We start from the raw sequence: 26,133 nt of genomic DNA, 5'->3' as shown, positions 1-26,133 counted from the left end.
TGATACTGTCTGCTGCCTTACCCTCTCCAGTGCTGGGTCTTCCCTCAGGGGAGGTCTCATTCTGGAATGCGACGGTCTCTTGGCATGCCCGGGTCTCTAGCTGCTGTAGGATTGTGGGACAGAAACTTTGGAAACCTTTAGCGTCCATCACCGACCCAGAGGTCAAGTTGTGCGCTGCAAATAGTGCAGAGGAGCCGAGACACTGGAAGGGAGAATATGAAAGTAGAATGAGGATGGAAGCGAAAAAAATGGGTGAGATCAATACAGTCAGTGGGGAATATCATTCTCTTCTCCTAACAAATCTTTGCTTGTCCTCCCCAGTGTATGATGTGCTTATTTCACATGCTTGGTATCAGGCCTGTCTGACTTTTTCCACACAAAGAGATCGATATCCCAAACGGCAAACATTCAGGGACAATAATATATGAAAACGGTGTTATGGCATAAAGGAGTCTATGGAACCTTTGAGTGTGGCATCCAGCCTGTAGGCCTCCATTGGACAACCATGATCTATAGAACCACATCTCTATTAAAGGGATAAGGTCATGGGAAAAAAAAAAAAACAGGAAATTGTTTAATACATACCCGAATTTCTGTTTCCTGGTCACTTCCATGGCAGCATTCACCACATGGGTCAATTCCTCCCTGCAGGACCTCCCCCAATAGATCTGCTTCCTCTCTTCCCCCTAGTCTCCGTATAAAAGCTGTCCCTACTAGGGTGGGAAACTCCCTGGTGAATGCTGCCATGGAAGTGACCAGGAAAATTACGGTATGTATTAAACAATTTCCCATTTTCCCCAGTCACCATGGACAGCATTCACCACATGGGAACTCCCACAGCTTAAACAGAGGGTCAGGAAACAATGTGCTTTTAACAGAACTTTTTAATCAGCAGAATATACTACAGACTGCAACATTTTTCTCCCAAATTTCGCTTCTTGGGAGGATAAAACATCCAACTTTTAATGTTTAACAAAAGTATTCAATGACGACCATCTTGCCGACTTGCAAATGCTTTCTGGCGACTCCCTGGCTTGTGCCGCCCAGGAACTTGCCAATGCCCTGGTAGAATGTGCCTTCAACCCTTTGGGAACCTTCCTCCCTGCCACATTATATGCTTTTGCAATCGCTGCTACAATACAGGAGCTAATCGTTCTTTTAGCTGGAGCTTGACCTTTCCTGGACCCATTAGGAACTATGAAAAGCCACTCTGACTTTCTCCAAGTCTTTGTTCTTTCCAGATAAACCTGGGCTCTTACCAAATCTAGCGTGTGCCATACGGCTTCCTACATAGACGCAGGATATGGAAAGAAGGAAGGCAGAACTACTTCCAAGTCCATATGGAACTTCGAAATCACCTTGGGTAGAAATCCAAATGCAGGCTTCAACACTCGATCTTCGAAAATAACTGTATGTGGTTCGAATGTCACCAAGGCTGCTATCTCTTCAACTGTACAGGACGAGGTTATTGCTACAAAGAGCACCACCTTCAATGTCAGGTTCCATACGGAAGCCTCCTCCAAAGGCTCAAATGGCACTTCAGTCAAGACCTTTAACACAAAGGGAAGATCAATTTCTCTTGACCGGTCTAACTCTCACCAAGGCATTAAAAAAATCTTTGTACCAATGGTTCTTGTGCCCAAGCTCTCCCAGTTAGGGCTGAAATTGCTGACACTTGACCTTTTAGTGTATTAGAATGCAATTTTTTCTCATACTCTGAGAACAAAAATTCTACCACAAGTGTGGGTGATGAAGACAAAGGATCCTCTTCTTTCCTTGACAAAACCACACATTTTTCCCACACTTTGAAATATTGTCTATTATTCTTTGACCTTAGTAATAGATCTATGACTTAATTTTTAAGCTTCAGGCGTTTTAATCTTCTCCTCTCAACCTCCAGGCCATCAAGGACAAACGACTGTGCCCTTGTATCTGAATTGATCCCTGCGACAGCCATCCTGGAAAATTCTGAATCCTCATTGGATTCTCTATGGCCAATCTCCGGAGAAGAGGAAACCATGGCCTCCTGGGCCAGAAGGGAACTATCGCTATGGCTTTGTCCCTTCTTATCTTCTTTAATACTCTCCAAATTAGAGGAAATGGAGGAAAAATATAAATTAAGCCATCTGACCAAGTCTGTCTTAAACCATCTATCACCCATGCCTCCTTGCAGGGGAATCTTGAAAAGAACCGAAGACATTTCCTGTTTTGTAGGGATGCCATAGCATCTATGTCTGGCTGACCCCATTTCTCTTCAATCCCTTTGAAAAGGTCGTCGTGTAGACTCCACTCCGCCGGATCGATTATTGACCTGCTGAGGAAGTCTGCTTTTAAATTTTCTCTGCCTGGTAGATGAATTGTGGTTAGCCCTTCCAACCATCTCTCTGCCCCAGAGCCGGGCCACGCTGGCCAGGCGCCCTAGGCAAGCCGGGCAGTAGCGGAGCCTGCACGAATGTCGCATGCGCGAAATGGAGTTTGCGCGCATGCACAGAAGTGAAAGAGACGCCATAATAACCAGACAGTCAGGCAGAGAAGGGAACCGGACTTGGGGTAGGCGACAGTGGAGGTACGTGCCTGGCGCCACCCCAGCTTTGCGCCCTAGGCACGTGCCTACCCCTAGTTCTGGCCATGCTCTGCCCATTGAAACAGTGGTTTTACTTCTTCCAACAGAGTCAAACTTCTGGTACCATCTTGCTTCACTATATACACGACTGCTGTTGTATTGTCGGTCATCACATCTGCATTCCTTTTAGCAGGTGATAAAAAGAAAAAAAGGGCTTGTTTTATGGCTCTTAATTACATTTGAGGATAGATTCTCTCCTTTCCAAGTGCCTTGTACAAAGTTCTCGTCTATGTGGGCTCCCCAACCCACACTTGATGCGTCGGTGGTCACTACCACCCATTCTGGTTCTTCCAAAGGCATACCCCTTGCCAGATTTCCTTGGTTGCACCACCAAGACATGGTTCTTTTAATCTCTTGTGGCATCCTTACTTCCCTTGTCTGTCTACTGGAAGGCTGACTACATTCTGATCTGTTTGAAAGAGAGCCCCTAGATATTTTAGGGCTTGAGTGGGGATCAAATTGCTTTTTTCTTGATTCACTATCCACCCATGGTTCAGCAAAAACTCGTTTGTTCTGGCAGTATGAACTTCGGCTTCTTCTCTCGAGCTTGCTACCACCAGGATATCGTCCAAATAATGGTACACTGCTAGTCCTTCTTTCCTCAATTCTGCAATGAGTGTTACTAACACTTTTGTAAACACTCTTGGGGAATGGGCTAGGCCAAATGGCAGACATGCACATGCCATGTTAGCCAATCTCAGGTACTTCCTGGGTACCTGTGCTATCGGCACATGAAAGTTAGCATCCTTCAAATCTGTGCTTGTTAGCCAATCTCATCTTGAGACCGCTTGCATAATGGACGCTAACGATTCCCTCTTGAATTTTTTCACTTGAAATTTGTTCAATCTCCTCATATCCAGCACCGGCCTTAATGTACCGGATTCTTTCTTTACCAGAAAGAGCCTCGAATAAAAGCCTGTGTACTCTTCTTGAGGGGCTACTATTTCTATTGCCCCCGACTTGAACAACTGGTTTACGTATTCTTGAACAATACTGGTGTTCGACTCTTTTGTTCTTTTGAAGACAGGCTCTATGAAGAAATCTTTCCTGGGTACAACATTGAATTCCAGGAAGAACCCTGAATCTACTACCTTCTGTACCCATGTATCTTGAATGGTTGTGGCCCAGACATGAGCAAACTTGGCTAACCTGCCTCCCACCATGTTCTGGGCCTTGCCACCTTTATTGTTGACTAGAGGTGGACGGGTTGGAGCAAAAAACACCAGGTCTTTTTGATGTTCCTCTAGAACTTTGTCGACCGATCTCCATGATGACTGCCTGGAGTATTCTCTCCCAGGCTTATACTGTTTGGAAGCTCTAAACAATTTTTCTTTACCTTTGTTGTATCCCGAATCATAGCGAGCTTTCTTAGCTTGGTTTTCCTGAGGCAGAAACACACTTTTTCCACCCGAAACCTTCTTTATGATCGCATTGAGCTTTTCTCCAAACAATAGCTCTCCCTCGAACGGTAACTGACACAGGTTAGCTTTTGATGCTGTATCTGCTGCCCACGATTTTAACCACAGTGCTCTTCTGGCTGCCACAGATAACGCCATGGATCTAGCCGAGAAATGTACTAAATCTATAGATTCTGAAATAAATTTTGTCACCATCTTACAGTCTGCCAACATCTCTAAGAGATTTGGTCTTTTCACATTAGATGAAATAGCATCTCCCAACTCGTCTAGCCACACTTTCAATGCCCTGGACACCAATGTTAATGCCACGGCCGGCATACAGGCTGCTACTGCCGCCCCAAATTATTTTCTCAAATTAAATTTCATCTTCTTCTCCATAGGCTCCCTGAAGACTGCCGCATCGTCCACTGGGAGGGTAGTTCTTTTAGCTAGCCTCACCACAGCCGCGTCTACTTTCGGTGGAGAATCCCAAGACTTTGAATCCTGCTCATCAAAGGGATATTTCTCGTGAAACTTCCCCACTGTTTGCGCTCTCTTCTCCGTTTTCTTCCACTCAGTTGCAATAATCTTTTTAATCGATGACTGTACTGGAAAACAAACAGATTTTTCTTTGAGGATGGAAACAATCTATCTGCTGAAGACATCTTTGCAGATTCTGTAGGAAAAGTTAAAGTATGCCTCCCTGCCTTTATCAATGGCTCGATTACTGCCAGATAAAAAGTGGATTCCTCCTCCCAATCAATTTCCCCTTCCTCTGATCCTGCTTGAGACAGGACATCTGAATCGGGTGACAAGTCCCCCTCTGCCACATCTGACAAAGACTCCCCTTGTCTTGCATGATAATGTCTTGGCCTTTTCTTTGCACTTGATACCTCTTGAAAACCTTGGATGACTGCCTGTTTTATAACTAAAGAGGCTAAAGACTCAGCAAATAACTGGTTTTACTGTGATAACGATGTTCCAGGCTCCTGTTGTTTTTCACCAGAGGTTGTTGATTTCTCCGGAGACTTGTCCTTCTTAGACTCTGCGGCAAGTAGGCTGCATATAAATAACATACACTTAATCTCTGAGCACCTTCACTCCACCATAGTCTCTCTCTTTCATACCTCACCTTTTCCCTTTAGGGTGAAAGGCTTTCGTTATACCAGGTTCCATTGGTAAATATTTAAGAGAGCAAAATAAAAAATTAAATTTTCCTTTAAAACTACAGGAAACCTGCGCTGATTACTTTCACTCCACACATACCTGTACTTGGTGCTTCGACATGCTCAGCGTGAATGCTTGGCAATGGCACCTACAGGAAGTGCTTGTTACTGAAATAGTACTGGCAGCCCTCTGGATGTTTAATATAAAACTCCCCTTTGCTGCATATCTGCCACCTTATACATAAGTGGGTCCAAACGCCACTTTTGGCGCCACTTACTCCACTTTCTGGCATTCCTTTAGATATCTCCCATAGCGTCTCATTTGCCAGCTTCCAAGGTGGCCGCCCGGGAACTTCCGCTCTGACATCACATCCTCCTATTCTGATGTCGGCATTAAGCGGCGAGACGGCAGCACATACACTCTCCTTTTGCGCATCTCCTCCCGGGTTATCGGCATTACCTGACCCGCACAGCGGGAGGAATCCAGCCTTACTAGGGAGGAATTAACCCATGTGGTGAATGCTGTCCATGGTGACTGGGGAAAATGTTTTTCCAAAACACATCAGTTAATAGTGCAGCGTCAGCAGAATTCTGCACTGAAATCCGTTTCTCAAAAGAGCAAACCGATTTTTTTATATTTCATTTTGAATCTGACATGGGGCTAAACATATTGTCAGTTTCCCAGCTGCCCCCAGTCATGTGACTTGTGCTCTGATAAACTTCAGTCACTCTTTACTGCTGTACTGCAAGTTGGATTGATGTCACCCCCCCCCCCCCCAGCAGCCTAACAACAGAACAATGGGAAGGTAACCAGATAACAGCTCCCTAACACAAGATAACAGCTGCCTGGTAGATCTAAGAACAACACTCCATAGTAAAATCCAGGTCCCACTGCAACACATTTAATTACATTGAGTAGGAGAAACAACAGCCTGCCAGAAAGCAGTTCCATCATAAAGTGCTGGCTCTTTCTGAAAGCACATGACCAGGCAAAATGACCTGAGATGGCTGCCTACATATTACAACTAAAAAAAAAAAAAAAAAAATACACTTGCTGGTTCAGGAATTAATTTTATATTGTAAACTGAATTATTTGCAGTGTAAACAGTGTAATTTAGAAATAAAAACGACATCATAAAAATCATGACAGAACCCCTTTAAGTATGTTAGATCTGCAGAGTCTTTATCCTTCTCATGAAACCAAATATGGTTTCTTACCATCATCATCATCCCAACAACCCCTCTGCAGAAAACCACCCAAGATCCCTAAATCTTACCTAGACACCCAACTGTGATCACATTGGTCTTTGAGACCTACTGTATTATCCTTAGGCAAGTCATCTAAGCTCTGGGGGACTGGGGAAATCAGGTACCTCCTTAATTTAAAGGGGAGGGAGAAATAATAGGAAAATATCGGCTGATAGGTCATTACCTGGGACATGTTGCGTTGGTTGCCTCCTCCCTTTCCCACCTCTAGGCGCTCCAGCAGAGACTGAAGTTGGTGCATTGAGAGCCTCTCATTCTCTCCGTATCTCTGAAGAATGTCTTGGAGGAAGGAAGCAGCGCTGAGTTCTCTGCCTGTAGCTGTCGTGGGATCCAACGTCAGGGTGAGTTGCAACAGTGCGCTGAGCAAAAGCAAAGGCACGGCGGGAACGCATGGTAAAGACATGACCACACCTAAAATAAAAGGTAATATAGACACTGCATTGATATAACACTACAAGTAGATAAGCTGGAAAGTGTTACTTTTATTAAGGGAACAGCAGCACCAAAAATTATAGTGTATTAAAGTTATTAAAATATAATGTACGGTTTCCCTGTAATAGTAAAACTGGGGTGTTTGCTGTAGAAACTATAGTTTATATAAACAAGCTGCTGTGTAGCCATGGGGGCAGCCATTAAAAGCTAAGGTTAAGGTTACATAGCAGATACAAGATGCACTCTGTAGAATGCCATTGTATTATATTGCAGAGCTGCTAAATAACCTGTACCTTTTCTCCTTTTTCATCTTAAAGGCACCCCCGAGTGAATGTATTTACTTACCTGAAACCCAGGGCCGGTGATATTCCAGCAAGCTCCAAGTGGTAAAACGATTTTCCTTCTCCTTTAAATGGCTGCATCCATGGCTACACAGCAGCTTAATCATTAACTATAGTAGTCTTATTTCTTTTTTGGTTCTACTGTTCCAGGTCCCTCTCAGTTTAAAGGGGAAGTATTATTACCCCCCCCCCCCCGTGGATATGCCTATGATTAAGTGTCCCACTAACAAGAAACGCGTTAGGCGAGAGAAGTTTATATAAATAAAAGTTCTCAATTTTTATCTAACTATTATCAGTCTGATCTGTGTGTGACCTACTAGAGTGCCTTGCACCAAAAATACTGCCTTTTTTTTTTTTAGGAGTTGCTTATTCCAAAGTTATTGCACTGATAGTACAGGTATGGGACCTTTAATCCAGAATGCTCGGAACCTGGGCTATTCTGGATAATGGATCTTTCTGTAATTAAGATCTTAAATTTCTACTAGAAAATCATGTAAACATCAAATAAACCCAATAGGCTGGTTTTGCTTCCAATAAGGATTAATTAGATCTTAGTTTGGGTCAAGTACAAGGTACTGTTTTATTATTACAGAGGAAAAGGAAATCATTTAAAAAAAATTTGATTATTTGGATAAAATGGAGTCTATGGGAGATGTCCTTTCCGTAATTTGGAGATTTCTGCATAACGGGTTTCCGGATAATGGATCCCATACCTGTACACTACTAATAGCTCTGCTGCTTTCTGTTTGCTATAGCTCCACTTCTTGCCGTTAATACCAAAGGGCAAAGCTTTACTGTCATGGGAAAACATGTTTTTTTCAAAATGAATCAGTTAATAGTGCTGCTCCAGCAGAATTCTGCACTGAAATCCATTTCTCAAAAGAGCAAACAGATTTTTTTTTATATTCAATTTTGAAATCTGACATGGGGCTAGACAGATTGTCAATTTCCCAGCTGCCTCCAGTCATGTGACTTGTGCTCTGATAAACTTCAATCACTCTTTACTGCTGTACTGCAAATTGGAGTGATATCAACCCCCCCCCCCCTAACAACAGCAGCAGCCTAACAACAGAACAATGGGGAGGTAAGAAGATAGCAGCTCCCTAACACAAGATAACAGCTGCCTGGAAGATCTAAGGGTAAGGCCACACTAAGCGATAGCGCGGCGATTTGACTCGCCGCGACTTTTCGCCGCGACTTTTAAACGGCAATCGCTGGCGAAACTTTGGCGCTGGCGTCTATGGGGAATCGCTGCGTAAAAACACACGCGGCGATCTTTTTTCTATTGTCGCTCGAAATCGCCTCGCTAGGCGATTTCGAGCGACAATAGAAAAAAGATCGCCGCGTGTGTTTTTACGCTGGCGATTTTGCGCGATTCCCCATAGACGCCAGCGCCAAAGTTTCGCCAGCGATTGCGGATTAAAAGTCGCGGCGAAAAGTCGCCGCGAGTCAAATCGCCGCGCTATCGCTTAGTGTGGCCTTACCCTAAGAACAGCACTTAATAGTAAAAGCCAAGTCCCACTGAGACTGATTCAGTTACATTAAGTACGAGATATAACAGCCTGCCAGAAAGTAATTCCATTCTAAAGTGCAGGCACAAGTCACATGACTGGGGCAGTTTGGAAACTGACAAAATGTCTAGCCTCATGTCAGATTTCAAAATTGAATATAAAAAAAATTGTTTGCTTTTTTGAGAAATGCAGTGCAGAATTATGCTGGAGCAGCACTATTAACTGATGTGTTTTGGAAAAAACATGTTTTTCCATGACAGCAGCTTTTCTAGGAAATAAACAACTCAGGGAAAGCCGAACTAACCAACCACCAGCAAAGCAGACAGAGTGTGCGGTGACTCGGGGCACATGAAAGAGATAAGAGAATATTAGGAAGGATGAATAAGCCAGAGGTTACTTAGGGAGAGGGGCGGCATGAAGAAGCAGGAGTCACATGCACACAGGCCACGACCTGACACTATTGTGATCATGGAAATAGTGGCCTGAGCACACAATCATTCACAAACACTGAGCCACCGGTAAAGGTTGGGAGGCCCTGGACAAAAGGGAACTTGCAGGACCACTTATTTCAGCAGAACAGACGTAAAGCCCTTCAGCTGCAGTTGGACTACATTTTCCAGCCCCACCCCGGTCAGATTTTGGCTGCGGGAGAAATAGCAGGAGTTCAACTTCAACACAAATCAGAGTCATACAGTGCCACAAACAAGTATGGGAGTGTATGTAATAGGTATACAATACAATATATATAATACATGTATTAGAGATTCACCGAATCCTTTGCGAAAGATTTGGCCAAATACCGGAAAAGGAAAAAGTGGAAACATTTTTTTTTTTTTTTTTACTTCCTTGTTTTGTGATGAAAAGTCAAGTGATTTCCCTCCCCGCCCCTAATTTGCATACACAAATTAAAGGGTGTTGTTCACCTTTAAACTGACTTTAAGTATGATGTAGACTAGAGAGTGATATTCTGCGACAATTTGCAATTGGTATTCATTTGTTATTATTTGGGGATTTTCCATTCTTTAGCCTTTAATCCTGCAGCTCTCCAGTTTGCAGTTTCATTAGTCTGTTTGCTAGGGTCCAATGCAGCCTAGCAACCATGCAGTGATTTGAATGAAACACTAGAATATGAATAGGAGAGACCTGAACAGAAAGATGAGTAATAAAAAGTTGCTCATACATGTGTTGCCTTACAGAGCATTTATTTTTAGATGGGGTCAGTGACCCCCATCTGAAAGCTGGAAAAAGTCAGAGGAAAAAGTTGAATAATGTATAAATTATGAAAAATAAATAATGAAGACCAAAGGAAAAGTTGCTTAGAACTGTCCATTCTAGAACATACAAAAAGTTAACCTAAGGGTCGGATTCGGTTCGGCCAGGCACGAGGATTCTGTCGAATCCAAATCCTGTTGAAAAAGGCCGAATCCTGGATAAGGGGCATCCCATATGTATGGAGCCTCATGTTTAGGGTCGCCGAACAAGAAAATTTTTGCCAGATCTCCTGGGCTATATCACACTGATCCGATCATCAGGCCCTGGGCCAACAGTCAAACCATAATGCAGGCCTAGCCAATAGATATCTGCCCAGCAGTCCCCATACATGCTGGTCTGGAAGGGCTTCTTACATTGGCCCATGTATGCCAGCTTTACTGTCACACTACATTCTGTTTTGAGCCAATAGTCCACTGCTGTGCTTCATACATTGACTTTGGGACTTTCCAGCTTTCAAATAGGGGTCACTGACCCCATCTAAAAAAACAAACACTCTGTAAGGCTACAAACAATGTTATTGCTACTTCTTATTACTAATCTTTCTTTTCAGGCCTCTCATATTCATATCAATGGATGGTCACTATGCTAATTTGGACCCTAGCAACCAGATTGCTAAAATTGCAAATTGGAGAGCTGCTGAATAAAAAGCTAAATAACTCAAAAACCACAAATTATAAAAATAAGAAAAAACAGTTGCAAATTGTCTCAGGATATCACTGTCCACTAGTGATGTGCGGGCCGACCCGATACCTGTGGTACTCGCAGATTTCGGGCGGGTTCAGGTCGCCGCACATCACTACTGTCTACATCATACTAAAAGTTGACTCAAAAGGTGAACAACCCCTTTAAAGGACCAGTAAAATAAAAAAAGAAATTTTAAAAAATTCGTTAGTATACTACGAAAAAAAGACACCAACACATATTAAACTTTAAAATCGCAAAGTCTTTATTAAGAAATAACTTACCAAAACTCTGCTTGCGCTCCTCTTGAGAAAAGGCGACGATCCATCATGCGGCACTCGATTTAACCTCCCTGGCTATCTCCTATAAGGAAGGCAGGGAGGAGAAATCGAGTGTCGCACGATGGATCAACAAATCTGAAGGAGTGCAAGCGGAGTTTCGGTACGTTTTTTCTGAATAAAGACTTTGCAATTTTAAAGTTTAATATGTGTTGGTGCTTTTTTTTTCCGTAGTATACAAACAAATTTAAAAAAAAAAAAAAAAAAAAAATAATAATGTTACTGGTCCTTTAACTTGAATATTACATACAGGAGCATCCAATTGCTACTGCTTTTCTTTCTATCCATTTCTCTCTACAGCTCATCTTTTGTTGTGAATTTAAATCTGCTGCCTGGTTGCTAGGGTAATTAAGCCCTAGCAATCAAGACCTCTATTTGAAATTCTGCCCAGAAAGCTGCACAACATAAAGCTCCTCAAAACCACACATATAAAAAATTAAAAACAAAGACCAAATGCAATTTGTGTTACTGTCAAGATCATAATAAAAAAATTAAAAAACAACAGAGGAGATCTAACAATTTATGCCTTTTTAGAATGAAAGCTACTTCCCAGTAGAGATTAGTTCAATTCTAATCATATGTACATATAACTTAAACAGCACAAAAATATTTTTAATGACTGTATATTGAAAAGTTGCTCAGAATTACATTTTCTTTCCTTACACAAAAATATTATTTGGGTGAACTTCCTCTTTGTGATGATCTGCTCCTTAAAGAAACAGTTGCACAATGACAAGTGGGACAGAGAAACGGACTGTTATGATGGAGCAGTGACAGACACACAGAGTTATTATAAAGAGATCACCCAGCCTGACATTGGGTACAATAGTGTATGAGACGTGGCACCATACAGATATAGAGCACTCAAGCATAGGCACAGGTATTGGAAGAGGTCACGGGCACAGATCTCAGTTGTAAGACATTGGACTCCTGTATTTGGAAAGTGGCAAAGGAATAGGGAAGCGGCACAGATCTGTTATAAGGTCTAATCTGAGGGTCACAGTTATTGGGAAGGGGAAACAGATCTCAGGTATAAGGTTTGTTGTGAGGGGAATAGGTATTTGGAAAGTGGCACAGGTATTAGGAAGGGGACTCAAGCACAGATCCCAGTTATAAGGTAATGTGAGTGGCACACACTTTGGGAAGGGGCCACAGACTGTGGGAGGGGGGCACAGACTTTGCCGAAGGGGGCACACACTTTGCCGAAGGGGGCACACACTTTGCCGAAGGGGGCACACACTTTGCCGAAGGGGGCACAGATCTGAGTTAGGCTATGGACACACATGCTGTTTTCAGCGGCTGTAGTGAGCCTGTGTATTTGGGCTAATATGAGTGTGAGTGCACACAGACTGATCGGATTCATATCAGTGGGGCAGGGGCACTGAGCAGATCTGCTTCTCTCAGCCAGTAGAATTAAGTCAGTGTGACAGCCGGTGTGTCCATAGCCTTATAAGGTTTATTGTGAGAGGAATAGGTATGAGGAAAGTGGCACAAGTATTGGGAAGGGGACACACATCTCAGTTATGGAGGCGAGGCCCAGGTGTTAATGAGGGGTGAATGGTGGGGGTGAGGGGCACAGGGTCAGGTGTCAGTTATAAGTGTGAGGAGAGGTGGGACAGCGTTCAGTTGAGGGGTGAAGGAGACTGGCATTTAAGAGGGTGACAGGCACAGAATCCAGAATTGTGGAGAGCGCGGAAAGCGCAGGGGCGCAGTCTCACCCACACACACGTCTCACCCACACACACAGTCTCTCGCACACACAGTCCCAGACAGACGCACACTCTCAGACAGACAGGGAAATAATGGTTTGGTCTCATACAAACAGGGGACATAACGGCTCCCACAGACCTGAGCGATGACAGAAAACAAAAGCGACGGACAGCGGCTCTACAGCTCACCCTTGCGGACAGACGGCCGGAACGATTTAGGCCACTCGCAGAGTCCGTGACACTCAGCTCATAGCGACCCCTCACTCAGCAACGTGGATCACAGGGTCTGGTTCTTTAAGCTGTGTCGTCAGAACGCACTACCGCCCCGCCTACTTTCCGTGACGTCTACGAAAGGGAGGAGAAAGCGTCACCTTTGCCGGCTGTGAATGGAGCCGAACGGGAGCGCTGCCCACAAACGTAACTCTACTATTGGTCAGTGAGAAGCACGTGACTAGGAGGCTAGCGGACGGATAACAAGGGGTTATTGTATGTGTCAAGGTACATAGTCACCTTCTGTAGCTAATGAGTGCTGCCCTCTGCTGGCTCATAACGCTGGCTCTCCTGTGGAGCGGCTCATTACAAGGGGTGGTCTCTTGACCGCTGCCTTCTAATTAGCTAAAACCTGCTTAATTAACATAATTACACCGACGATTATGGTTGCCCAGTAATGGCCTTCCTTTATAGGAACATCTTTATTAAAGCTCTGGGGAATACTCAAACCTCTTGTTCTCCCAAAATGCCTGTTATTCTAATGTTAAAAGCAAGTTAGGCCCATTCGTTTGGTTGAACGGAATGTAAACAGGACTTTAATGCACTGCTGAACAGCTTCTTTCATGGCCTCTCACATTCATGAGGTTTTGCTTGTTTACACCACTGACAGGCCAAACCTTTATACAATGAGGACCCTCATTCCTGTCATTCACAAACACTGGAAACAGAGACATTTGACTTACAATTACTTCAAATACAGACTTAAAGGCATTGTTCACCTTTAAATTGACCATTAGTATGTTGTAGAGAGTGATATTCTGAGACAATTTGCAATTGGTTTTCATTATCATTTGTGGTTATTTAGCTTTTTATTCAGCAGCTCTCCAGTTTGCAATTTCAGCCATCTGGTTGCTAGGGTCCAAATTCCCCTAGCAACCATGCACTGATTTGAATAAGAGACTGGAATATGAACTGGAGAGGCCTGAATAGAAAGATGAGGAATAAAAAGTAAAAATAACAAGAAATGTGTAGCCTTACAGAGCGTTTGTTTTTTAATGGGGGCAGTGACTCCCATTTGAAAGCTGGGAAAAGGAAAAAGAGCAAAGCAAGTAACTCAGACTATAAAATATAAGAAAAGACCAATTGCAAAGTTGCTAGGAGTAGGACATTCTATAACATACTAAAAGTTACCTCAAAGGTAAACCACCCCTTTAAAACAATCCTAAACCACTGTAATGCGCCTCCCCCCACACACAAACACACTGCTTCCTGTTTGTGGGCTGAGCCCTGCCCAATGTTTAGTCAGAGTTGGAGAATTAGTCAGTGACAGAATGTCTGGGAACAATGAAGGCTTGGTGAAAGATTCAGCCAAATACCAAACCAAATCCAAATCCTAATTTGCATATAAGAAAAAAGCTTTTTTTACTTCCTTGTTTTGTGACAATTTCCCTCCCTGCCCCTAATTTGCATATGCAAATTAGGATTCGGTTCAGCCGGGCAGAAGGATTTAGCTGAATCCAAATCCTGGATTTGATGCATTCCTAATACAAAGTCTGTTTTGCCCTGGGCCCCATCCTATATACTAACCGAAGGCCTATCTATGTCCCGAGTGGAGGGGAGGCAGATGCGCACGCAACTTCGGTTAGGATCTATGAGATGCGCGCGCAACTTCAGCCGAAAGACATAGATGCGGCCTTCGATTAGCAGATGTGCTGGAAGGTTAGGATCAGAACAGGTTAGGATCGGGGAGGCAGATGCGCTGGAAGGTTAGGATCTAGGGAGGCAGATGCGCTCACCGTCTCCTTCTGCCTCCCGCCGCCTCTTCTTTCCTGCTCACTCAGGCGGCGACCGCTGGAAGGTTAGGATCTAGGGAGGCAGATGCGCTCACCGTCACACTAGGGGAACCGGTTGCGTACCTGCACGAAAGTCTGTATAAGCGTCGGCCATCTTGCTACTCCTCTGCGACTTTGTCATCCGCCCACTGCCAAATCCGCCCACTAAAGTCTGTATAAGCGTCGGCCATCTTGCTACTCCTCTGCGAGTTTGTCATCCGCCCACTAAAGTCTGTATAAGCATCGGCCATCTTGCTACTCCTTTGCAAGTTTGTCTAATGGCGGCGCTAGCGTCACTCTAGGAGGGGAACCGGTTGCGTACCTGCACGAAAGTCTGTATAAGCGTCGGCCATCTTGCTACTCCTCTGCGACTTTGTCATCCGCCCACTGCCAAATCCGCCCACTAAAGTCTGTATAAGCGTCGGCCATCTTGCTACTCCTCTGCGAGTTTGTCATCCGCCCACTAAAGTCTGTATAAGCGTCGGCCATCTTGCTACTCCTTTGCAAGTTTGTCTAATGGCGGCGCTAGCGTCACTCTAGGAGGGGAACCGGTTGCGTACCTGCGTGGGTGGCCATTTTTAGCAAAACGGGCTATATTATCTCCAAAAAATATTGATGTTGACATGATAAACAACCAAGTGATTGCATTACTTCCTGGACAAAGCTGTGTCTTTCTGAGTACTGACTGTATTGATTCTGAAGACGAAAGTGAGAAACTTAACTTCCCATTAGAATATTTAAACACTATCAACAATGCTGGATTACCACAACACAATCTTATACTCAAAGTAGGAACAATAGTCATGCTGTTAAGAAACCTTAAGGGTAGGGGCACACGGCGCGATTTCGCCGCGATTCTGCGCTAAGCGAGTTGTCGCTGCGTTTTTTAAGCCGAAATAGCTTTGCTAACTTTGGCGCTGGCGTCAATGCAAATCGCGGCAAAATCGCTGCGCTAATTCACACGCGGCGATTCGTTTTCTATTGTCGTCCGAAGTTGCCTCGCTGAGCGTTTCCGGGCGACAGTAGAAAAAGAATCGCCGCGTGTGAATTAGCGCAGCGATTTCGCCGCGATTTGCATTGACGCCAGCGCCAAAGTTAGCAAAGCTATTTCGGCTTAAAAAACGCAGCGACAACTCGCCCAGCGCAGAATCGCGGCGAAATCGCGCCGTGTGCCCCTACCCTAACACTAAGCAAGGTTTATGTAACGGTACACGGTTGGTTGTGAAGAGCATGAGACAAAATGTTATCAAGGCAGAAGTGCTTACAGGATCCCATAGCGGTGATACTGTTTTGATTCCCAGAATTGACCTTACCAGTTCTGACCAGGAATTACCTTTTAAACTTAAACGACGACAATTCCCCATTAAGGCTGCATTTGCCATGACAATCAACAAATCACAAGGACAAACATTGGATAAAGTCGGCATTTACCTATCTGAGCCTGTGTTTGGTCATGGTCAACTTTATGTTGCATTTTCAAGAGTGCAGCGTTCATCTGATGTTAAAGTCAAGATTTTAAGTACAGCTCACCAGGGAGAACTCATTCAAGGACAGGAGAACATTTTCACAAAAAATGTTGTTTATAAAGAAATTTTTCAGTAACACTTTACTACCAATAAACTCAAAATTTAAGAATTCTAATAGCAGATAGGTAATAACAAGCAATAGGCACAGATTCACTCTACATCCCCACAAATTAGCGTCGCCAGTTGCTGCCTGGGGATGCCGAGTGAATCAGCACCCATCGCATTTTGCTGCCTCACTGTTGTTACCATTCTTTCATTAACGATTCTTTAGAGAATCGGGGGTTTACTGGTTATTTCTAACGTCAGTCCTGTTTAGAGAAACAGATGAAGTGTATAGAGAGCAAACAGACAATATCACAGGCTGCTGACAGAGGGACGTACATGTTAGCAAACAGGCCTGGACTGGGAGTCAAAATAGGCCCTGCCATTCCAAATACACAGAGGCCCAAACAGCCCCCCACCAGCCCAAACAGCCCCTACCAGCCCACTATATGGCACCTTTCTATTGAACCATACAGCAGCACCTCTGGCATTTGCCAGAACCCACAAATTGCGAGTCTGGGCCTGTTAGCAAACACTTCACTGGGAACTTCATGTAAATTAAATAAAGTCTTTATCACCGCCTGCTGCCTGTGCTTGGCCTTTTCTACTACAGATATGGGATCTGTTATCCAGAATGGTCGGGACCTGGGGTTTTCCGGATAATGTATTTTTCCATATTTTGGATCTCCATACCTTAAGTCTACTAGAAAATCATGTTAACATTAAATAAACCCAATAGGCTGGTTTTGCTTCCAATAAGGATTAATTTTTATCTTAGTTGGGATCAAGTACAAGCTACTGTTTTATTATTACAGTGAAAAAGGAAATCATTTTTAAACATTTGGATTACTTGGATATAATGGAGTCTATGGGAGACAGCCATTCCATAATTCAAAGCTTTCTGGATAACGGGTTTCCTGATAACAGATCCTATACCTGTAATAGAAGGAAGGCAGATTTGTTCTACAGCTCCTTGTACTAAATAGTGTGACATAGGGCTGTGATATATACACATAACATAGAGCACATACACACTGTATAATCTATTCACTCAAGAGGGCAGGCAGCATCTCCTGAACTGTAAAGCAAATAATTCTTCAGTAATTACAGATGTGTTAGTAACAATGCACACTGATATATATATATATAAATATATATATATATAGATATATATATATATATAGATATATATATATATATATATATAGTGAATAAAGTACCCCCTCTTGTAAAATATAAGGATATTATAAGTTACCAAGGAGTTTCATGACCATATAAAAACACGAGGCCGAAGGCCGAGTGTTTTTATACAGGTCATGGAACTCCGAGGTAACTTCTAATATCCTCATATTTTACAACTGGGGGTACTTTATTTATTATAATACACAAATTTTAGTGAGTCATGTGACAGAAATTACATCACTACTCACCGTTTATAACTGATGACATCACTACTCACCGTTTATAAGGATATAATTTACAAGATATTCACGGCTTTTGTGTATTATATATATATATATACACACACACACACACACACACACAGCACCATTTAACCTACTAATAACATCATATTTAATAACTAATAACTATTATTATTAACTAAGGAATAGGAATTAAGGGTACATCACAGATTACCATTTACACCATGCCAGCGGCTATAAACATACCCAGTATCATACACATTTTGTGTGGCCAGCTTTACCAGCAGATCGTAACATCTTATACCACTGACACTCAGATTTCAGGTTGCCAGAACCATAGTTTTTACATTTCGGGGATTACTTGCCAGAAGCATAGTTTTTACATTTCGGGGGTTACATAATAATCTAAAGGCCCACGTACACAGGCCAATAAAAGCTGCTGACAGACGGCAGCTTATTGGCCTATGTGTGGGGCCATCCAACGGGGGTCCCTTATCAATATCTGGCCGGGTAAAAAATCCTGTTGGATTGTGGTCCCACGATCCCACCTCCCGTATTGACTCCATTCTGATCCGATTGTTGGGCCCTCAATGTGGGCATATCGGGAAGAGAGCCGTTCGTTGGAGACATCACCAAATGATTGGATCTCCCTGTGTAAGGCCACCTTAAAGCAATTACAGCTCCTCTGTTCTTACTGAGGTCTGCTACCCCAGCTCCAGCTGCCCCATAAAGTAATGAGCTGCGCATGTGCATGTGCGCAGCTTGATTGTTCGGGCAACCAGGCAAGAAATTGGAGGTCAGGAGGGGGTCCCTGGGTAGGGTTGCCACCTGGCCGGTAAAAATGATGATTGATCACAATGTTATTAATAGGGAAAAAAAGATAAATATATAGGAAGGCCTAAAAAGGTGGCAAGATACCCCCTGGGACTGCCAGGAGGGCCCTTCATTTGCAGTCCCGGTGGGCCCCCAAGGCTCTAGTCCGACCCTGGTTGCGGACCACTGGTGGGCCGTGGGCTGTGCCAAACTGGGTCGCCTCTGGTCCCAGCTGTGCGAAGTCCAGGAAGCTTTCTACTGGTCAAGATGAGGACCAAAATACTATTTGGACATTTTTTTGGTAAGCTGGAAATGCACTACCCCCCATGTCCTCGTAAAAGTTGTCTTTCTTGAAGCTAGTCCATGGTGCAAAAAAGTGGGGGCTCGATGGTTTAGATGAAACACCAGTTGACAGTAACCTCTTTTTCTAAGCCAATATATGAGGCCTAGAGTGAATGACTGCCAACATTTTAGGTTCTCAGTTTTGTCAAGCCTCTTAGTCATCCCATCCAAAGTCACCACTTTCTTGCTCTGAGAAATGCTTGTGCTGCAGTAATGTCTGCAAATTACTCTTCTCAGATAGAGATGAGGGCGCAGAGTTCAATCAACAAGCACAAAGATAAAGTTTTTTCTTGCCCTGTGCCAAGCCTGCGTCTCCCAATGCATGTTGGGTAATGTAGTTTTTGTTTAACAATTTGCCGGCTGCCAAGTTTAATGTAAGACTACAATACCCAGCATGCAATGGGACTGACTTGTGTAGAAGTCGGTAGTTAGCAGATTTTGGGCTCTGTACCCCAGTCTCCCGTCCCTCTTAAGCATTCCCGCATTTTTCAGTGACTTTTCTCAATTTCAGACAATTTATGGCAAAAACCTGCTGGCCACCGAAATGTCTAGAGGGTGACCAATAATTATTGAAATGTTATATTTATTAGGGCCTTATGGGGCACCTATGCCTCCTGGGCCCCACCCTCTGTAGTTACAACCCTGGTGAAGGGCAAATCTGCCATTTTGCTTCATGTAAAAATTTGCAAATCAGTGAATATTTGAAACAGGAGTATTTTCACATATATCAAATTTTTTTCGACTTTTTTTTCTCTGCACGTATTGTGCTATTTTAGGGCTACTTTTGAAGTGCCTCTTGGCTAGTTTTGGACTGGTTTTGTAGCTGAGTCTGGCTGGTTTTGAAAATTAGACCTGGCAACCCTGGCTTAGAGGGAAGCAATTGTACCTTCATCTTTGGGGCGTGAGTTTGGTTACAGCCCTCCTTACCTTCGGGAAGATCATCTATCAGCACGTATATTGTACTTACACACCGGAATGAACCACCTCCTACATAAAGAATAACAATTTCTTTAAATTTTCAGTCAAAGCAGGACAAGAAAGCAGTGACTTTGGATGGTATGACTCAATACCGAGAACCTGAAATATTGGTTGTCATTCACTCTAGGCCTCACTCTAGGCCTTTACAAGTGTAGGTCATGTTTGCAGAATAGATTCTTGTGTAGTCTTTTGAAAAATGGAAATGTTGGGTCTAATCAAGTACTGAATGTGTGTGTGCAGTGTACAATGACTAGTTTAGTTGGTTAAAATAACAAAGATTCCTATATAATGATGTAGGGTATAACTAAAGGCACGTGACAAGGATGTCCTCTGTACCCAGTACTTAGGGCCTGATTTAAATGGTAAATTAGAGCTCACCACAGAAAAATTCAACCACTTTCTATTTATTCCAATGAGATTCTTAGAAGCATATTTATCAAATGGTAAACTCTAACTTTCACCCATTGATAAATACACTTGAAAAAAATCCCATAGGAGTGAATAGAAAGTGGATGCATTTTTGTTGTGAGCTCTAATTTCACATTTTGATAAAGCTGCTTCTTATTGTTCTGGCTGTAAATTCTCTCTCACAATTTTGGCAATAGTCCCATTCCCTGACACCCCCACTAGTCCTAGCACTGTTTTTCAGCCTATATGTTCAGCTTCTTAAGAAATATTAAAAAAAACTCTTCTTCAACATGAGTGTGATGAACAAAATAAAGTATAGTTTTCACTCACCGCATTTTGGAAGTGAGTGGCCCAGGTGCACCGCCCTGAGCCCTCAGCACGGGGAGCAGGACAAACTGGAAATTTCAATGGAGCAGGCACTAAAGTCAATCTTCCACCAGGTTGTTCAAAAAGGGTAGAAAAAGTTTATTGTGTCCTCAGCCTTACGCGTTTCGTGTGTTTACAAACACTTACGGGCAGATTTATCAAGGGTTGAAGTAAAAAACTTCGAATGTCAAGCTATTTTTGTGTACCCCTTTTGACTAGAAGAAAAGAACTTTCATTTGAAGCAACGTAGGGGGTTCTTCACAGTCAGGACAGTGAGGTTGTGGAATGCAATGCCGGGTGATGTTGTGATGCTGATTCAGTTAATGACTATAAGAATGGCTTGGATGATTTTTTGAACAGACATAATATCAAAGGCTATTGTGATACTAAACTCTATAGTTAGTATAGGTATGGGTATATCGAATTTATGTAAAAGTAGGGAGGGGCGTGTGTATGGAACTTGATGGACTTTGTCTTTTTTCAACCCAATTTAACTATGTAACTATGCAACTATGTACTTCAACTAGGGCATAGTACAAATTCTATTCGAAAAATTTGAATATCAAAATTGATCATGTACTGTCTCTTTAACTTCAACTTCGGCCATTCGCCATCTAAAACCTGCCGAATTGCTGATTTAGCCTATGGGGGACCTTAAAAAAAGTTGTTGTTTTTTAAATACTTTGAATCGAATTTGATTGAATACGATCTTACTTGGATTCGAACGATCAAATACAGTCTATTCACCCGCAGAAAAAAAACTTTTTTTTAATAAATTTCAGTTGGTCTTTTTTTTATTCGAAGTTATGGCAGTTCAAAAAATCTCCCATTACTTAGAAATTCAACCCTTGATAAATCTGCCCCTAAGTAATAGCCTATGAGCCTATGAATAAGTGTTTGTAAACACGAAATGCGTAAGGCTGAGGACACAATAAACTTTTTCTAGTTTTTTTAACTATGGGTTTTGTGATGAACAAAACCCATAGTTATTTCATGATTAAAACAACAGGCAAAAAGTATGTACATGCGCTATTTCTTGCACTCATGTTGAACAAGGGGTATACTGGCCCTTTAAAGATTAGGATCAGAGCAGGAAGACAACAAGATGCTGGATTGGAGAATAGTACTAGAGCGGTACATGATGCTACAGTAGTGAAAGGGTTATTCCTACCAAGGTTATTTGGATTGGGGGAGTCTTACAATAATTTACAATTTCTGCCAAATTAATTTACAAGTCAATGGCAGAGGTTCGTTGAACCATTTGAAGATGTTAGAAGCCTTCCTAGCATTTGAGGTTTTTTTTTTCAGGATAAAATGCATTTCAAATTCCATTCTAGTATTTGAATATTAAACATTCACGTTTTTTCCTAGATAACCTCCCATTTGAGTTGTGAGTACATTCAAATTTATTAGAGTAAAAAAAAAAATTCAGAAATTCGAAATTAACCTTTGATAAATAACCCCCTAGGTATCCCTTTAAGTATTCCCCATTGACTTCGCTAGATCAGCTTTTTTTATGCCAACGAGCTGACAATGTTTAATTGTGATCTATGGAGAACACCCCAACCAAGACCTGCAACATGGCAGCTCCCTGTATAAACAGGAGGAACCACTCCTAAATTTAAAATACCAAAAAAGAATCATTGTCTGTATCCAACTGGTAACAGAAAACAGAATGACATTGAAGCGATTGTCACAATATTAACTTTCATAAAAGTCCCCAAATATCACAGGAAATCCTCATTGTACTTACCAATCAGCCAGAGAGAATCAATAAGTGTTTATTAGAGAATAAGGAATGTAGTGATACAGTGAGTAAGTTCTTTACTGTGTTATTCTCTACCACCGCATCACAGCTTTCTACCCAATCATTATGTTGCATGTATGACGGACAGTTTATTTTGGGTACAAGTGATTTTGGGCGCCCACTAGGTGTGTATATGATGTAGGAATGCAGCAATGCGGGTAATCTAATTATAGGGATAAATGGGTGGGGTTGTTCTTACATTGTATTGTGAGTCACATTGCAGAAATTGGGTCAGAATCAAAACACCAGTTACCTTATCTGATGACGAGTCATGGCCTGAAACACTGCAGAGTTTGCAAAAGAGTAATAATGTGTATATTTATATCATACACAAAAGCCATGAATATCTTGTAAATTATATCCTTATAAACGGTGAGTACTGATGTCATCCGTTATAAACGGTGAGTTCTGATGTCATTTCTGTCACATGATTCACTACCTCAGAGTTCCATGACCTGTATAAAAACACTCGGCCTTTGGCCTCGTCCTTTTATATGGTCATGAAACTGCTTGGTAACTTACAATATCCTTATATTTTACAAGAGGGGGTACTTTATTCATTATATAATACACAAGAGCCATGAATATCCTGTAAATTATATAGTGAATAAAGTAGCCCCTCTTGTTATATATAAGAATATTATAAGTTACCGAGGAGTTTCATGACCATATAAAAACACATATTTTGCAACTGGGGGTGCTTTATTTATTATAATACACAAATTTCAGTGAGTCATGTGACAGAAATGACATCAGAACTCACCGTTTATAACTGATGACATCAGAACTCACCGTTTATAAGGATATCATTTACAGGATATTCATGGCTCTTGTGTATTATATCCTTTTAAACCTGCTTAGTGATGTTATCAGTTATAATCAGAGCTTAGTGATGTCATTTCTGTCACATGACTCACTTAATTTGTGTATTATAATAAATAAAGTACCCCCTGTTGCAAAATATGAGGATATTAGAAGTCATTCCATTATCTGTATAAAACACTAAGCCTCCAGCCTTGTGCTTTTATATGGTCATAAAACTCCTCGGTAACTTATAATATATTTATATTTTACAATAGGGGGTATTTTATTCACTATATTATATGCGGGGGTATACAGAGCAATAGGAGGAGTTATGGAGGGTAATATAGAAATCCAATAAGAGTTATGGCTCTGTCATAGCCTGAAAACACTGCAGAATTTGCAAAACAATGTGATTATATATATTTATATTATATTTGGGGTTATACAGGAGGAGTTTTGAAGGGAAATATAGAAATTCAGGAGGAGTTATGGCTCAGTCCGGCCTGGAATACTGCAGAGTTGGCAAAAGTGGGTAACAAGTAAATATATATATTTATATTATATGCAGGCTTATACAGAGTAATATAGAAATAAAGGAGGAGTCATGGCTCAGTCATGGCCTGGAATTTGCAAAAATGAGTATTCAGTAAATGATATGTGAGGGTTATATAGAGCAAAAGGAGGTTATATGGGGGTTATACAGATCAGTGGGGGATAGTAAAGAAACAGAGCCGTTATAAGAGGTTATGTAGATACTAGGAGTTGTTATGGGGTGAGACTGTATAGAAGAACAGGAGGAATTATATAGAACATGAACAAATAGAGGCATAACGTGGCAGGTATTTACATATTGAGTGGGGGAGGATTAATCTCATGGAACCAATGCTGGGGTCTAGGTTATCTCTCACAAAGCCACAACCTTTCCTTTTTGCATTTTATTTACATATTGACCTGTGTATGGGGATTAACCAATAAATATCTATTAGGCAGTTTTAATAATCTAATCTGGCCAGGACTGCATTGATGCACTGATGTGGCCATTGCGGGTTTCCATAGTCCCAAATTATGAACAAATAGATGGCCCAGAGTCCAAAATGTCAGACCAGTCTAATTTGGTCCAGCATGTTGGTGACCACATAGAGCAAAGATGTGCCTATTTATCAACCATGCCAAGCAAATGTATCATTTTATGTATTCCCATCATTATGTGGAATCAAGAAGCTTAGGGTGAGGGTGTTATATGGATAAGTAGGAGGGGCTATAGAGAGGGGCAGTATGGATGAATAGGAGGAGTTATAGGAGATGATATAGGGTATTCCATATACTGGGGTTATAAGGAGCGATATAGGGAGTTATAGGGAGTGTTATTGTGGTTATATGGATCAAGAGAAGGAGTTATACAGATATGATATAAGTTTAGACAACAAGGGAAATTCAAGGATAATGTCTATTGAGCACTAGGGGTCGGTCATAGAGAAATGATAAGGGAAATGATAAGGAGAGTGCTCATGCAGTGAAAGGGAAAAGTGTATAGAGCAACAGGGAGATTTAAATAAATGGGGGGGGGGTGTAGGGAATCATAACAGGAGGGTGAATGAGATCAGTAGCATTCCGGCAATGTGTTCATCTCACTGGAGAAAGCAATGTTATCCTAAGCCTCATAGGTACCAATGTGGCTAATCATATGCTCATCTCACACCAGTTCCCTCTTGTAACACAGAATGCCGTGCCGGAGATCCTGTAAGGAGCAACACTTCTATATAATAAAAGAGTTATAGTTACAGAATCCAGGGAAATGTAGGGAATAACACATCTCTGCTAATAGGAGGGTAAGAGTAACAGGTTGTGCCCTACAGTATGGCAGCCGCCAGCCTCTCAACCCACTCACCTGTGCCTGGAGGTAAGAGATCCGCTGTGCGTGTATTCTCTGCTGGATTGCACACCTGCATGAGACTGACTGACTGTGCTGCACAGGTTACTAATTAATAGATGGGAAGGTATTAGCCCAATCAGTGCCACGTTGGCTGTAAAATATAGCAGGCAATCAACTCACGCTGATCTGCCAATCATCTGGTGCTCACTGTGTCATGTGATGCAAAAATCTGCAGAAAACTCACCATGTTTTATTTGGCACCTAGAATTCAGCCTCCATCTGGCACAAAGCTTTGAGCCCAATGACAGAGGTTGAAGGGTTAAGTACAGGGGATAAGCTACACACAGCTGGTATAACAACATATTGCCCACAGGTACCAGAAATTGCCATTTTAAAGGGGAGTTTCACCTTTAAGTTAAAGGGGTTGTTCACCTTCCAAACATTTTTTTAAGTTGATTGTTCACCATAAATAAAGACTTTTTTCAATTACTTTCCATCTTTTATTTTTTACTGTTTTTCCAAAATCTAAGTTTAAAGTTCAATGTTCATGTCTGATGTTTGAGTCTGGCAGTTCAGTAATTCAGGCGCAGACTCTAAACTGTTACAATTTGCTACATTTAGTTGATCCATTTCTCAGCAGCATCTCTGGATTATTAGCAACTATTGTATCAATTCTAACAGCTGCCTGTAATGAAACTCAGGGATTCTGCTCCGCAGGGACAAAGATAAGAAATGTATCAAATGAATTTATCAATTTAGAACAGTTTACAGGGTCGGTGACCCCCCCTCCCAGAGCTGCTTAAAATGGTGAAAATGAAACTTTAGGGTCAGGGCACACAGGCAGTTTCGGGGGGATTAGTCACCCAGCGACAAATCTCTTCTTCGGGGGAACTGATCTCCCCAAACTGCCTTCCCGTCGGCTAAAATGTAAATTGCCGATTCGTTTTCCGAAGTCGCCCGAAGTTGCCTCAA

The 26,133-nt window shown here is 42.2% G+C and overlaps 1 protein-coding gene across 5 annotated transcripts in view; it reads right to left on the bottom strand.

Annotated features, from left to right (window-relative positions):
- The window catches only part of slc39a14.L (solute carrier family 39 (zinc transporter), member 14 L homeolog), a 41,765-nt gene extending 16,509 nt beyond the window's left edge, over positions 1 to 25,256 (bottom strand). For 3 of the 5 annotated variants that reach the window (XM_041587015.1, XM_041587014.1, XM_041587016.1), the window contains exons 1-3: positions 25,177 to 25,256; positions 6,619 to 6,863; positions 22 to 202 (exon numbers count right to left, since the gene is read on the bottom strand). In XM_041587015.1, coding sequence (XP_041442949.1) covers positions 22 to 202; positions 6,619 to 6,863; positions 25,177 to 25,237 — 487 coding nt within the window. In that variant the 5' untranslated portion in view covers positions 25,238 to 25,256. Of the gene's footprint in view, positions 1 to 21; positions 203 to 6,618; positions 6,864 to 12,875; positions 13,090 to 25,176 lie in introns of those variants that run through there. The other 2 variants (XM_018253519.2, XM_018253520.2) reach the window with 2 other exon arrangements.
- Positions 25,257 to 26,133: the final 877 nt, after the last annotated feature.

Source organism: Xenopus laevis, chromosome 3L (assembly GCF_017654675.1).
Source record: "Xenopus laevis strain J_2021 chromosome 3L, Xenopus_laevis_v10.1, whole genome shotgun sequence".
Lineage (NCBI taxonomy): Eukaryota > Metazoa > Chordata > Amphibia > Anura > Pipidae > Xenopus > Xenopus laevis.
This window is presented reverse-complemented; position numbering and strand designations above follow the sequence as displayed.